Below are 16,639 nucleotides of genomic sequence, written 5' to 3' on the forward strand. Positions count from 1 at the left end.
CTGTACTCTATGCCACCAACAAGTTACACCATAGCTGGATACCCTCCACACAAACAGCTCTTGGGATCTCTCTCTCTGCCTTCATCTACAACAATTTTGTACAATAATTTACATCAAAGAGTCTCAAATAAATTACAAGAACCTTTAATTCATGTTTTTGTTGTTACCTCCTAATGCTTGATCGGTGAATAATGTTGGGCGACAGATGTTTCGTTTTCCGGTGACAAACGCCGCGTAAATTTTGGCACGTTACAACACGTCGGCGAATGATGAGAGTGTAGCCACAATATCTGAGCAGGCTGTTACAGACAAGTGAGAATTGTTGTCTACGACTTCGTACACAACAGTAAGGAGAGGTGGCCTACGGAGTTATGTGGCAACTATCGTCGCAAGAATGACGGACAGGAGCAGAAATGATTAGCGAACAAGATAACACAGCAGACAGAATATTGAATTAACTTGTAATAAATGAAAAACGGTAGTTTGCTTTTGTTCTGCAGTATTAGTTTTATTGTGTTGACCAGTTTTCGGCTTACAGGGCCATCTTCATGCATTTACTGACTATTTGATAATTAATTGAAACCCTCAGCTGCCGACAGGTGTTGTTCATATACCTCGATGGGGACAGCTGAAAATGTGTGCCCCGAGCGGGACTCGAACCCGGGATCTCCTGCTTGCATGGCAGACGTTCTATCCATCTGAGCCACCGAGGACACATGAATAGTGCTACTGCAGGGACTTATCCCGTGCACGCTTTCCGTGAAACCCACATTCACAACTGTCCATAATCTACATACGTAATGTTGCTAAAAGATATTTGCCCATCCATTCATTACTCGCGCATACCAAGGTGACGACGCCCGTAAGAGTTCGAGGTATATCAACAACACCTGTCGGCAGCAGAGGGTGTCAATTAATTATCATTTATTCTAGAGAAGCTGCACGGTCATCAATGGTACCTGTTCTTTCGAGAGAAATTACTATCATCATATTTACTAACTATTGTTGCCAAATAAGTTACAATGTTTGTAAACGGTATTGGAAGAGAAGTTACAAATCTAGATTGAAACAGAAACGTACAGTAAATGGAAATTGGAAATTGTGGTGGGATCTTATGGGACCAGACTGCTGAAGTCATCGGTTCCTAGTCTTACACACTACTAAATCTAACTTAAATTAACTTACACTAGGACAACACACACATGCCCGAGGGACGACTCGAACCTCTGACGGGGGATCCGGTACAGTAAATAACGTCTTAAAGAGTGTGGTAGTAATGCAAAGTTAAAAGCACTAGTTCAAGGCTACTAATTTTGTTTTATTTTATTTATTAATGTAAACTGGTATGTAGGCTTGCTGATACAGTTTTGCGTTAAGGTTTTTTCCTGTTTACTTTGTTTGTATTTATTTATTTATTTTATACAACTTTTTACTTTTTACATAGCATTAGTACCTCACTGTCAAAGATGTTATTTACTGTACGTTTCTGCTTCAGTCTAGATGTGTAACTTCTTTTACAATACCGCTTACAAACACTGTAACTTCTTTGGCAACAATAGTCAGTAAATGTCTGCAGATGGCACTGTAAGCCAAAAACCGGTTAACACAATAAAAGTAATGAAACTTCCTGGCAGATTAAAACTGTGTGCCCGACCGAGACTCGAACTCGGGACCTTTGCCTTTTGCGGGCAAGTGCTCTACCATCTGAGCTACCGAAGCACGACTCACGCCCGGTCCTCACAGCTTTATTTCTGCCAGTATCTCGTCTCCTACCTTCCAAATTTTACAGATGCTCTCCTGCGAACCTTGCAGAACTAGCATTCCTGAAAGAAAGGATATTGCGGAGACATGGCTTAGCCACAGCCTGGGAGATGTTTCCAGAATGGGATTTTCACTCTGCAGTGGAGTGTGAACTGATATGAAACTTTGCAAGGTAGGAGACGAGATACTGGCAGAAATAAAGCTGTGAGGACTGGGCGTGAGTCGTGCTTCGGTAGCTCAGATGGTAGAGCACTTGCCCACGAAAGGCAAAGGTCCCGAGTTCGAGTCTTGGTCAGGCACACAGTTTTAATCTGCCAGGAAGTTTCATATCAGCGCACACTCCGCTGCAGAGTGAAAATCTCATTCTGGAATAAAAGTAATACTGTAGAACAAAAGCAAACTAGCGTTTTTCATTTATTATAATGTTGTTCTACCAAGAACTGACGGAAGATTCAGTTAACATGAATTAACTCGTGTTTCCCCTAGTGTACAAAGACTCATTATAAATACTGTGGCAATAAATAGAGACCAGCTCCTACAACAGCAACAAGGATCAGGCTTTTCTGAACTAAAGCACACCGATAGTGTCGGAGCCATGACTAGGTGGCGTCCATGTGACGTCAAGAAGCTAAGTGGCTCCGAGTGTGAGTGGGCTGTGTGGTTCTCTTTTTTTTTCTCTATTATAATTTCATTCCCCTGTCCCATATGGGCAGGGGAGGGGCTGTCAGCGGCACAATCCGCCACTCTTCAGCCGAGTGACATGACAGCTAATACAAGAAGAAAATGTTACATATAAAGACGATAAGAAGGGGGGACATAAAACAGAGTAAGTGGAGATAATGGATGTAAAAATACACTGACATGGAGATGTTCATGGGGGGACAATTAAAAAAGTCGACAGAAAGTTAAAAAACGCAGTTGGCGATTCGTAGAGCACAAAAAAGACACTGAAGTCACATGCGCAGGTCAGAAGTTGGACACAGTATTAAAAACACTCCAGAACAACACACTTTAAACCCACTTGGAGCACACGCGATGAAGAATAAAACTGCCAGGTGGGACATGTCGAGGGAGAGGCCTGAGAGGATGGAAAAGGAGGGGAGCAGCAGAGGGACCGGGATCTAAAGAGTAGGGGTGTCAGCAGGTGCACCAAGAGGCAGGAGACAGGTGTGGTGGGAAATGAAGAGGGAAGACAAGGCAGGAGGGAGTGCAGAGAGACTCAAGGGGAGCACGGGAGAGGGAGGGGTCGTAGGAGGGGAAAGCCACTCAGGAAAATGGAGGGGGAGTAGAGGGAGCCCTGAGGAGGAGGCAGGAGGAAGGTGGGGTTAGAGTTGGTAAGAAGGGTAGACGCGTGGGCGAAGCTCATCATCCAGGAGGGGTAGATGCTAGAAGTTGCGTTGCGAAATGAGGTGGAGGGTGTGGAGATGGAGAGAGGGTTGGACACAGTGGTAAAGTCACAGCAATGGACTAGGGTAGAGAGGAAGGGAGACACCAGGGGGTGAGGGGGATCGAGGCGGCGGACAATATACATGGTGCAGATGTGTTCAAGGAAAAGGAAAAGATGGGGGAAGAGGATGAGGTCGTAGAGGATGCACATGGGGGACGGTAGGTGGAGGCGGAGTGCCAGGATTTGGAGGGCTTTATAGAACCTGGGAGGGGCTGTGTGTCTGCCGCTGGCCTTCTTATATCGCAGTGGCGGAGGGCGTTCGTGGTACAGAGGGTATGGAGCCACTACAAACGTGGGTCAGTGGGCGCACACCATTGGCTCCGCCAGACCCTGCACGACCGCGATCGGCGTCTGACAGGAACTTACAATTCCGTTGCCAACATCAGGACGCCTGTGGAGAGGTATCAATATGTGCCAGCACAAGAATGGCAACATGTCACGACTTAATCGATTTTGAATGTGGGTTGATAATCGGTGCAAGACACATGGCTCATAGCATATCGTAGATTACATAATAATTCGGGCTTCTACCGTAAACAGCGTCTAGAGTGCATCTTCAGCAGGGGAGAGACAACGTTTCCACACGAGTGAAATGCCGCACAGCATTACAAGTGTTTGGCAAACGGACGCCACGTCACCTCTATAAAACCATAAGGGGTGATCGATGGTCTTCTGTGAGTCAGATCGCCGCCGATTTGGATGTGTGGCGTCAGGAACCCATTTCTGCCTCGACTGTACGGAGAGAAATGCACTGAATAGCATTCAGCAGCCGACTGACAATGCTGATATTCACTGCTCTCACACAACAGTTGGCCAGTCAGTGTATTTTCCACGCCTGTCATAATTCGAAATAATTACGAACTTTTCTACTGTACGCTTCAATGAAATTCATTTTTCTTTGCTTGCTTGAAGGTTCCTTTATTTTAAAAGTTGTCTTTCACATTCAGAACTTTAAATAAAGAATTTATTTCGCTTGCTTTTAGATGGTCTTCAAAGATATATTCTGTACCGCGCTATCGGTCTCTGGAAGCACAATTTTCTTTGATACGTTCAGCAAATGGCAGGAGCAAACTCTTTGAGGTTCCGATATCCGCGAGCCAGTGAGAAACAAGCGCCGCACGTGTCCGGGTAGAGAAAGGTGTGTTTGAAATGACAAACAGAGAGTTGTGTGGTGTCCAGTTTAGTTGGGCGCTGCGTCTTGAGATAGGCAGGTGTGGTAAAATTCTTTATACGTGTATAAGATTTGATTACAGTTGAAGTCAGAGTCTGCTGTTAACTCGCAGACGTATTAAAATTACTGTGTGTCATTTTTCTGGTTCGTACTGCAAGACTTGGAGTGGTGATATTCGCAGTATTTTCAGAACTTTAGTGAGTGATTTCAATGTCGATATGATGCGCTCGTAGTTTTGTAAAGTGGGTGAATAGCAAAGAACGGTACAGAATTGTTTCCGTTAAGTCACTCGAATATCAGAGCACTTAAAGTTGTCACATTATCATTGAATGAACTTGTTTCAGTATTTTCTGACATGTACAGATCTTCTTTTGTTGTAACGCTTCAGGTGTTGTGGTTATTTGTACCCCGTGCTACGTACACGTATGCTGTGTGTGTGCCTTGACTTAATCATACTTTGCCGGCCGGGGTGGCCGAACGGTTCTAGGCGCTTCAGTCTGGAACCGCGCGACCACTACGGTCGCAGATTCGAATCCTGCCTCGGGCATGGATGTGTGTGATGTCCTTAGGTTAGTTAGGTTTAAGTAGTTCTAAGTTCTAGGGGACTTATGACCTCAGAGGTTAAGTCCCATAGTGCTCAGAGCCATTTGAACCATTTTATCATACTTTAAATGCAATTATACATTCTCCTACTCAAACATTTTAATACTCACTTGTGATCTCTTATTGTTAGTTTCAAATTCTGATGTCTTTCCGGCCAAGTTATACTTCGCAGTCAGCAACAAGCAATTCCGCGTAATATGCTCTCAAGTTATTCCGTGCGATGTGAATTTTGTCTTCAGCAAAGCCAGTAATTTTCCCGAATTATCACTGCGAACATTATTATGTATTTGAGTAATTGGATTGAGCAAAACGCTTCATCTTTTTCTGCATGATTTAAGAGAAGTGAAGCTAAGACAGTCGCTGCAGTTGCTAAGGGAGCGGGCTGTTCATTCCTTAAAATAAAGCGTGAATGATACTTTACGCCTTACATTTTCAGGTTTCAGAACAGGAATGTTATGCTAACAGACTGAGCCAAGCGTACCCTATACATAGAACGTAGGTACAAACCCAATTGCTAAGACAATATTCACGTGAATGTTTACCTCAGTTTAGCAGCTGCACGCAATTCTGTTAACTATTTACTTATGCCCACTATTAGTACTTCATGCAAAGTAAGTTACTTCTGTTCTTTTGTCATATTTCCGTAACAGCGCAGTCAGATAGAGATAATACATGAGTTCGTCAGTCTAAATTTAATATACCCTACTGGCCATTAAAATTGCTACACCACGAAGATGACGTGCTACAGACGCGAAATTTAACCGACCGGAAGAAGATGCTGTGATGTGCAAATGATTAGTTTTTCAGAGCATTCACACAAGGTTTGCGCCGGTGGCGACACCTACAACGTGCTGACATGAGGAAAGTTTCCAACAGATTTCTCATACACAAACAGCGGTTGACCGGCGTTGCCTGGTGAAACGTTGTTGTGATGCCCCGTGTAAGGAAAGAAATGCGTACCATCACGTTTCCGACTTTGATAAAGGTCGGATTGTAGCCTATCGCGATTGCGGTTTATCGTATCGCGACATTTGCAAGACAACAACCATCTGCACGAACATTTTGACGACGTTTGCAGCAGCATGGACTATCAGCTCGGAGACATGCTGCGATTAACCTTGATGCCGCATCACAGACAGGAGCGCCAGCGATGGTGTACTCAACGACGAACCTGAGTGCACAAATGGCAAATCGTTATTTTTTCGGATGAATCCAGGTTCTGTTTACAGCATCATGATGATCGCATCCGTGTTTGGCGACATCGCGGTGAAAGCAGATTGGATGCATGTATTCGTCATCGCCACACTGGCGTATCACCCGGCGTGATGGTATGGGGTGACATTGGTTACACGTCTCGGTCACCTCTTGCTCGCATTGACGGCACTTTGAACAGTGGACGTTACATTTTAAATGCGTTACGACCTGTGGCCCTACCCTTCATTAGATCCCTGCGAAACCCTACATTTCAGCAGTACAATGCACGACCGCATGTTGCAGGTCCTGTACGGGCCTTTCTGGATACAGAAAATGTTCGACTGCTGCCCTGGCCAGCAAATTCTCCACATCTCTCACCAATTGAAAACGTCTGGTCAATGGTGGTCGAGCAACTGGTTCGACGCAATACGCCAGTCACTACTCTTCATGAAGTGTGGTATGGTGTTGAAGCTGCATTGGCAGCTGTACCTGTACACGCCATCCAAGCTCTGATTGACTTAATGCCCAGGCGTATCAAGGCCGTTATTACGGGCAGAGGTGGTTGTTCTGGGTACTGGTTTCTCAGGATCTATGCACCCAAATTGCGTGAAAATGTAATCACAAGTCAGTTCTAGTATAGTATATTTGTCCAATGAATACCCGTTTATCATCTGCATTTCTTCTTGGTAAAGCAATTTTAATGACCAGTAGTGTACATTAGAAGGTATTTCAATTCAGGCCATATTCAGGATACAGATTTCGATGTAACCCAAATTCAATGAGGCTTTAAACTTCGTTGATAATACGGATAAAATTTGTGTGTCATGAATCTGGATGTTAAAGCACTACTAAATGGGAAGCACGAAATATCTGAGTTACCGCTGTGAGTGACGTGTGCCACTTCAGTTTTTCCCCTACTTGTCAGTGAGTCTGTTTGCTTGTTTGCTGTTGCAGCCGCGGTAGAGTGCGCAGACGAGCGGCTGCAGGTGTTCAACAGCTCGTGCTACCTGTTCGTCAGCTACCCGCAGGTCTCGTGGCAGACAGCCAGGCAGACCTGCCAGGACAGGAAGGTGAGTGTCACACAACTGTTCGCAACGTAAGCGTCCACGCACAGACCCTGTCGCACTGAAACGCTGAAGTCACAGGTTGGTGAGTAACAGAAAAAATGGACACACCGTTCTAACATTTGGGGCATCCATTTCGTCCTGGATTAGCCTGCTACTCAGCATATGTGGACTTTCATTCATTTATTTGCTTATCTTTTCCTCGTGGCTTCAATTTTACTTGTCCCACACACATACTGCACATATCTCCTCATCCTTCTCTCTGCCCATCCCTCCTCCCTCCTCCCCCTCTCTCTGTCCATCCTTCCCTACACCTCTCTCTCTCTCTCTCTCTCTCTCTCTCTCTCTCTCTCTCTGTGTGTGTGTGTGTGTGTGTGTGTGTGTGTGTGTGTGTGTGTGTGTGTGTGTCTGTCATCCCCCACTACCTTCTCTCTCTGTCCATCCCTCCACCATATCTTTCTCAAACTTCTCCATGCTGTGCCCATCCGCAGATGTAACCCCTGCAGAACAGATAGACAAAGCAGCCCAGTGTTTATCTTACAACACACCTGTTGGACAGGGCAGCCTATGTGTTGAGGACTACAGAAACGTTTCTTGCACCTGATATGTAGGCTTCCCTGCAAAAGCAGGTCGCTAAGGTATGCTGATACTATTACCACACAACATGCCTGTCATATAGTGCAGCTTATATAACAGAGGTGAACCAACAAGCAACTCTACTTGTGTAGGAGCTAGGAGGTTTGAACTTCCCAGTGCTGATATTCGTGAACACTGCTATTCATGTGTCAAATTTGAATGAAATTGATCTGGAGGTTTCGAAGATCCTGGACATATTGTGTGTGTGTGTGTGAACATCGAAGTCCTCTGTCTGGACATCACATACATGCTGTCTATTCCCTCCACCCTCACACACACACACAGACACACACACACACACACACACACACACACACACACACACACACAGTTCCCGTCACTACCAAACTATTCCTTGATACCTCAGGATGTGTCCTACCAACTGATCCCTGATTATAGTCAAGTTGTGTCATATTGCTCTTTTCTCGCCAACTCGATTTATTGCCTCATCATTAGTTATTATTTTGTAACACAACATTTCAGAAGCTTCCATTCTCTTCTTGACTATACTTCCTTACAAGGTTAAACTTCTAACAAATGCTTTCAGAGAATACTTCTTAACACTTAAATTTCTATTAATTGTTGACAGATTCCTCTTTTTCATAAACTCTTTTCTTACTGTTTCTGATCAGCATTTGATGTCTTCTGTACTTCAGCCATCATCCTACAAAATACTAAAACTGATCTGAAACTTGTGGTTTGTGATTTCCAACCTACTTGTCTCACTACCATTAACGGACCTAAGAAAGACTGTACCCTGTAACCAACCTTATTTAATAGATACATAAATTATTTTATCAAGAATTGGAGACAGGAAGTAAATCTAGGTAAACACACAAATTGAAATGATTATGTTAATATCATTTTGGATGCACATGATGTAACAATTCTGGAAGGAACTGAAGATGAGCTACTGAAAGTAGTGTATAGACAACAACATGTAGGGGGAAAGGAATGTAACCATTATATATCCTTCATGTTAAATACCCCATCTGCACAAAAATGATAACAGTTAATGTACCATTTGAGCAAGTCTACAACTTAAATTTTTTATGTGATGTTAGGAACGAGAATATAGATAATAAGATTAAAAAATATCAGTGTATATACTGAATCATAAATAAAACATTTTAAAGCAGATTCAAAAGTTTATAAAACTGTGGCTACATCTGTATTGCTATACAGAAATGATTCGTGGTCCCCTAAAACCCTGATAAAAACTGCAAACCGAGCGAGGTGGCGCAGTGGTTAGACACTGGACTCGCATTCGGGAGGACGACGGTTCAATCCCGCGTCCGGCCATCCTGATTTAGGTTTTCCGTGATTTCCCTAAATCGCTCCAGGCAAATGTCGGGATGGTTCCTTTCAAAGGGCACGGCCGACTTCCTTCCCCGTCGTTCCCTAATCCGATGAGACCGATGACCTCGCTGTCTGGTCTCCTTTCCCGAAACAACCAACCAACCAAAAACTGCAACCAGCATAAACGAAAAGTTTTACCACATAAGATCATATAATAAATGAGGATGGAATCAACTAGATTTTTGTAACATTAATGAAAAGAGTGAAGAAAATAAAACTTCATGGTAACATCAAATACAAAGAGAGAGTGTAAAGAGAATTCCACGTCAGGCCATGCCTTAACATCCAATAGTCGAAGGAGGCGTAGGAAGACTCAGAATGCAATGAATTTGGAAACTGAAGATGAACTGGTTCAGTTCCAAACATCGAACAGCAGAAACAGAAGAAGAAGAAGAAGAGGAAGAAAATGTCTATGCTCAGCACCGCCTAATTTAACTTTACTACATTCCATTACCATTGTTTGACTTTTATCAATATACTCATCTTGTAGCCTCTTTCCAAGACACTATCTATTCTATTCAATGGCCTCCCATTTCTTTTGCCATGTATCACTGAACTGTAATTTCGGCAAACTTCAAAGCTTTTATTCGTTCTCCCTTAACATTAAATCCCTTTCCAAATATTTCCTTGGTTTCCTTTTCTAGTTGCCCAATGTACAGACTGCGTAACATGCGTTAGGCTACGACTCTGACTCACTGCCATCTCTACAACATGTTTCCTTTCACGTCCTTCGAGCCTTAAAACCGCATCTGGTTTCTGTTCAAGTTACAGACAACTTATCACTCCTTGCATTTTATCCGTTCTTCCTTCAGATACGAGGTGCTATACAAAATTTTTGGGACTGGTGCTGCCATCTGTTGAAAAACTTACCTTTGGACTACTGGTCACCATCACCCTCGAAAAAGTTCCCATCCGACGGTACACACCGGTCCCAGTGATTCTGCCACTGGTGAAACGTTTTCTGAAAGTCCTGTCCTATGAGAGTGTTTATCACCATCTCTCTATAGTGTCGAATCGACGGCCTTTGAACTTGAGTTTCAGTTTTGGGAATAGCGCGAAGTCGCAAGGTGCCATATCTGGTGAGTACGGTGGGTAGGGTACAACCGCCATGTTGATTTTCGCCAAAAAGGCACTGGTGAGCAAGGACGTGTGACAGGGCGCGTTGTCGTGATGCAGCAGCCAGTTCCCTTGACGCCAAAATTCGGGCCGTCGCTGCAGCACGTTATCACGAGGTAGTCGCTAAACGTCACAGTAGTACGAGGAATTCACTGTTTGGTTGGGTGGGATGAATTCATTGTGTACAATTCCCTTGATATCAAAGAAAACGATGATCATGCTCTTCACTTTGCTCTTCACGTGTCTCGCTTTTTTTGGGTCTTGGAGAGCCCAGGCTCTTCCACTGGGACGATTGTTGCTTTGGGTCATAACCGTAAATCCAGCTCACGCTGCCGGTGGTAACCCTTGACAAGAAGGTCGGATCATCAGATGCGGTCTGACGAAGGTCCGTGTACACTTCAACACGCTGTGTCTTCTGATCGGCAGTCAAAATTTTGCGGCGACACGATGCATATCCAATTCATCAGTCAACATTCGTTGACATGTCCCATAACCAATAGCCACTTCATCCGCAAGGTCTTGCATGGTTCGACGTCGATCCGCACGAACCACTTGTTGAAGCTTGGAAACTATGTCTGGCGTTGTGAGGGTAACGGGCCTTCCAGTGTGAGGATCACCTTCGACGTCTATACGGCCGGCCCCGAACCGAACATGCTACTCAAACACACACGTACGGCTCATGCTCTGTCCCCCAAACACTTTCTGAATCATTGCAAGGGTCTCCGTAGCCCTTTGTCGAGATTCGCACAGATACACACGTGCCGTTCTGTTCGCGGATCCATGGTAAAATCGCCACACACCAAACACGGAGTATTACGGAAATCACTGTGGACATGCAACACGTCCTGCTGAATGCCACTCCGCACACTGACTCATCAGATATGCAGCTCTCACCAGCTAGCGGTGCAAAGATCTTCTACTCCTACTTTCCAGATGGCAGCACCAGTCCCGAAAATTTTGGATTCCTCCTCGTATAATACATAACGCAAAATAATTGAAGGGTAATTTTTGAAAACCTGTCATTTTCCCCCATTATGAAGCAGAAGAGTTAAATATGGTTCAAAGATACCTAAAATCTTCCTTTGTAATCGTGGATTTCGTTTAACTGTTTTGAATGGTCGCTGGTGGTTGTACTATCTGTACCAGGCTGCTGGTGGTTGTACTATCTGTACCAGGTCATCAAGAACATCGTTGTGTTACACGTCGCAACTCAAAATTCGTTTTCGACCGTGAAATGAGTTGAAACTAACGCCCCAAGGCAAAGGACGATTCCGTTGATGGCATTTACGCCACCTCTCGAGTCGATTCTGAGCGGCAGTGAGTCTGAAATGTTTTCTTCAGCCACCTATAAGAAATCTGCATGATTTCAACGCTGGACGTCTCTGTTCTGACCTGCATCACAGAGGTGTCAAGAGAAGGGGTGACGTGTGGGTAAGAGGATGATGTGACGGGAGCCTTCCCTTCGTGTTATGGTGGTGGTGGGGAGAATTTTGGTGAAATTTGGTGCGAATGTGGCACTAGTAACACATCTTACACGTAGCATGAACTACTGAGCCCTGCACTTTTTGTCGCATGCATCGACACTTTACTTTTTGAAGCGCCGCCAAGACAGATAGCGACGTTATACAGGGTGTTCGGAAATTCTCATTACAAACTTCAAGGATTTTTAGAGGGGAGTGAGTACATGATAGTTTCAACAGGAGCACATGTCCGGAAACATGTCGTTTCCGTTCTACGACAGTTTTAATTCAGATGTGTTACTTATCCACTTCTGCTGGATGAATTAAATTCGGTATGATGCAGTAGGGCCTACAGTTATTAGATAACAATTCTAAAGGAAACATAACGAAACACTCATTTATCACTTAAGTATATTTTTATATTAACATTTAAGCATTACTTGTTTGTATTATTCCGAAATAAAAAAGAATCCAGTATACTGTACGTACAGAACAGTAATGATGCATTACAACAGCAGCACGATGTGACAACCGCCAATGTTGTTAGAGACGTCGTACCTACGAAGCACGTTCTGGTACACACACTATGTCCTACATAGTATCTCCTCAGTTTCTAGTGCAGCGGCGAGAACTCCTGCCAGCACATCTTCCTCTGTCTCTACAGAAGTTTGGTCAATTAACCTTTGCATACGACTCCATAAGAAATAGTCATTAGAAGTTATACCTGGCGATCGCGGGGGTCACGCGTTTGAACCACCTCAACTATCCGTCTTGAGGTGTCTCCGAAACGCACGTGAGAAGTGAGATCGTGCTCCGTCACGCTGAAACCAATTTCTTGACGTACTTTCAGTGGCACAGCTTCCAAGAGCGGGTTCAATACATTTCGCAGGAAGATCAAGTACGGAGGACCAGTAAGCTTGAGTGGAAGGAGGTATGACCGTCCACACGTCAATATCAAACCGATGCTGAAATCCCTTAAAGTGTGGGGCACGAGAGTTTTCGTCTGCCTAGACACGGCTGTTTCGCAAATTTAGAACAGAGTCCGTAGTGAACTGATAGTCATCTGTGAACAGAAATCGTCGTGGAGGCAAGGATGTGTCGATGCAGCGGTGCAGGAACAACGTGCAGTAGGCAACGCGTTGTGGAGAATCGACTGGACGAATAGCGTGAAACCTTTGTAAGTGGTACGGATGTAACTGTTGCTCACGCTGAACGCCCCAGACGATACTGTGACTAACACCCACTGCACCCGCAATTGTTCGAGTACTCGTTGACGGGTTCTCTTCAGTGCTATGCTTCTTTAGATTCGGGCGTGCGGCGTTGCCGTGGAGCACCACAGTCCTGTTTCCTCACCATGGAGATATGTTTTTCGGAGCCGCTGTATAACTTGCACAAAACGTTTGTGCGATGGCGTGCTACGTTGCACCAGATGTTCGTGATGCAGACGACTAGGCAGCTATTTCGTTGCCTCGAGCTTCGCGGTACACAACGAGCATGCCTGTGTATTGCGAAAAATTGTACCGAACCACATTCATTGAATCGAAGACGCACAGGAATTAACAGGTCTCGTAGCAAGGCGGACGTTGAGCGACGTCAGGTGACCATCTGACGTATCGCGCATCATCTTGTCTACCCAAGCGCATACCAGAAAAGTCAACTCTGAGACTTTTCTCTTTCCCTCAGCAGACGTGGACGCCTTACACATCTGAACTGAAACCGTCGTCGAACGGACCCGGTACGAACCGGACGTGGGTTCCCATTCAGAATACTTTACATCAAAAAACGTTTTGCATCACCTCGGTTCCGAGAGTTCCGGATCCTGTACAGAAAATTGGAATAGAGATCAACATAAACATCATTTCCACCCTTTCTATTGCTCATGAAAACCACACATTGCATTTTGTACATCATATAGCTAGACCTTCGGACATGGTACTCCACATTGCTGTACACTCCGGTACCTCTAATACCCAGTAACACGTTCTCTTGCATTGATTCATGCCTGTACTCGTCGTGGCATACTATCCACAAGTTCATCAAGGCACTGTTGGTCCTGATTGTCCCATTCCTCAACGGCGATTCGGCGTAGATCCCGCAGAGTGGTTGGTGGGTCACGTCGTCCATAAAAAGCGCTTTTCAATCTATCCCAGGCATGTGCGATAGGGTTCATGTCTGGAGAACATGCTGGTGACTCTAGTCGAGCGCTGTCGTTATCCTGAAGGAAGTCATTCACAAGATGTGAACGATGGGATGCGAATTGTCGTACATTGAGACGAATGCCTCGCAAACATGCTGCCGACATGGTTGCATTACCGATCGGAGGATGGCATTCACGTACCGTACTGCCGTTACGGCGCCTTCCATGACCACCAGCGGCGTACGTCGGCCCCACATAATGCCACTCCAAAACAGCAGGGAACCTCCACCTTGTTGCATTCGCTGGACAATGTGTCTAACAAAGGGAAAGCCTCAGACACGGCCAACCGATTCGGCTCAAATTTGGCAGGTCGCTTGTGTACAACCTAAAATGAAGGACTCTCAGATATTTTGCATCAACACCCCCGCAATTTTGAGAAAATCACCCTTAAATGTTATGACGAGCAATCTACTCAACATTGGAGGGATCGATAGATAATTGAAAGAAACTTTTACAACTGCCGCTTCTGTACCCACACGGTAAACGCCTTTCACCGACAGCGCCGATAACACAATGACCAAGATAATTGGCTGGGAATCGGAAAACCCGGGTTCGAATCTCAAAGGAACGTAGTGGATGTTATTCTTTTCGTTTGTATTTTTCCATATTTCAATTGATAGGGATAGGAAGGTTAATAAGGTAAGTAAGTCAATAAGGAATGATAATAATACTTACCTCATTAACCCTCCTATCCCTATTAATTGAGATATGGAAAAATACAAACTAAAAGAACAACATCCGCTAGGTTTCTTCTAGATTCGAACCCGGGTTCTCTGAGTCCCAACCAGTTACCTTGGCCGTTGCGCTGTTGGTGCTGTCGGCAAAAAGCGTTTACCATGTGGGTACAGAAGCGGCAGTTGTAAAAGTTTCTTACTTCGATTTCTGCATAAGTATGCAATTTCGGCCCCTATACATTTTTTTTTCATCAGTTCACTGACTGGTTTGATGCGGCCCGCCACGAATTCCTCTCTTGTGCTAACCTCTTCATCTCAGAGTAGCACTTGCAACCTACGTCCTCAATTATTTGCTTGACGTATTCCAATCTCTGTCTTCCACTACAGTTTTTGCCCTCTACAGCTCCCTCTAGTACCATGGAAGTCATTCCCTCATGTCTTAGCAGATGTCCTATCATCCTGTCCCTTCTCCATATCAGTGTTTTCCACATATTCCTTTCCTCTCCGATTCTGCGTAGAACCTCCTCATTCCTTACCTTATCAGTCCACTTAATTTTCAACATTCGTATATAGCACCACATCTCAAATGCTTCGATTCTCTTCTATTCCGGTTTTCCCACAGTCCATGTTTCACTACCATACAATGCTGTTCTCCAGACGTACATCCTCAGAAATTTCTTCCTCAAATTAAGGCTGGTATTTGATATTAGTAGACTTCTCTTGGCCAGAAATGCCTTTTTTGCCATAGCGAGTCTGCTTTTGATGTCCTCCTTGCTCCGTCCGTCATTGGTTATTTTACTGCCTAGGTAGCAGAATTCCTTAACTTCAGTGACTTCGTGACCATCAATCCTGATGTTAAGTTTCTCGCTGTTCTCATTTCTACTACCTTCGTCTTTCTCCGATTTACTCTCAAACCATACTGTGTACTCATTAGACTGTTCATTCCGTTCAGCAGATCATTTAATTCTTCTTCACTTTCACTCAGGATAGCAATGTCATCAGCGAATCGTATCATTGATATCTCTTCACCTTGTATTTTAATTCCACTCCTGAACCTTTCTTTTATTTCCATCATTGCTTCCTCGATGTACAGACTGAAGAGAAGGGGCGAAAGGCTACAGCCTTGTCTTACACCCTTCTTAATACGATCACTTCGTTCTTGATCGTCCACTCTTATTATTCCCTCTCGGTTGTTGTACATATTGTATATGACCCGTCTCTCCCTATAGCTTACCCCTACTTTTTTCAGAATCTCGAACAGCTTGCACCATTTTATATTGTCGAACGCTTTTTCCAGGTCGACAAATCCTATGAAAGTGTCTTGATTTTTCTTTAGCCTTGCTTCCATTATTAGCCGTAACGTCAGAATTGCCTCTCTTGTCCCTTTGCTTTTCCTAAAGCCAAACTGATCGTCACCTAGCGCATTCTCAATTTTCTTTTCCATTCTTCTGTATATTATTCTTGTAAGCAGCTTCGATGCATGAGCTGTTAAGCTGATTGTGCGATAATTCTCGCACTTGTCAGCTCTTGCCGTCTTCGGAATTGTGTGGATGATGCTTTTCCGAAAGTCAGATGGTATATCGCCAGACTCATATATTCTACACACCAACGTGAATAGTCGTTTTGTTGCCACTTCCCCCAATGATTTTAGAAATTCTGATGGAATGTTATCTATCCCTTCTGCCTTATTTGACCGTAAGTCCTCCAACGCTCTTTTAAATTCCGATTCTAATACTGGATCCCCTATCTCTTCTAAATCGACTGCTGTTTCTTCTTCTATCACATCAGACACATCTTCACCCTCATAGAGGCTTTCAATGTATTCTTTCCACCTATCTGCTCTCTGCATTTAACAGTGGAATTCCCGTTGCACTCTTAATGTTACTACCGTTGCTTTTAATGTCACCCAAGGTTGGTTTGACTTTCCTGTATGCTGAGTCTGTCCTTCCGACAATCA

The 16,639-nt window shown here is 44.4% G+C and overlaps 1 protein-coding gene across 1 annotated transcript in view; it reads left to right on the top strand.

Moving 5' to 3' along the window:
* LOC126474735 (uncharacterized) overlaps positions 1 to 16,639 on the top strand; it is a 575,439-nt gene that overhangs the window by 254,952 nt on the left and 303,848 nt on the right. The window contains exon 9 of the mRNA XM_050102214.1: positions 7,131 to 7,246. Within this exon, the coding sequence (XP_049958171.1) occupies positions 7,131 to 7,246 (116 nt within the window). The remainder of the gene's footprint in view (positions 1 to 7,130; positions 7,247 to 16,639) is intronic.

Source organism: Schistocerca serialis, chromosome 4 (genome assembly GCF_023864345.2).
Source record: "Schistocerca serialis cubense isolate TAMUIC-IGC-003099 chromosome 4, iqSchSeri2.2, whole genome shotgun sequence".
NCBI lineage: Eukaryota > Metazoa > Arthropoda > Insecta > Orthoptera > Acrididae > Schistocerca > Schistocerca serialis.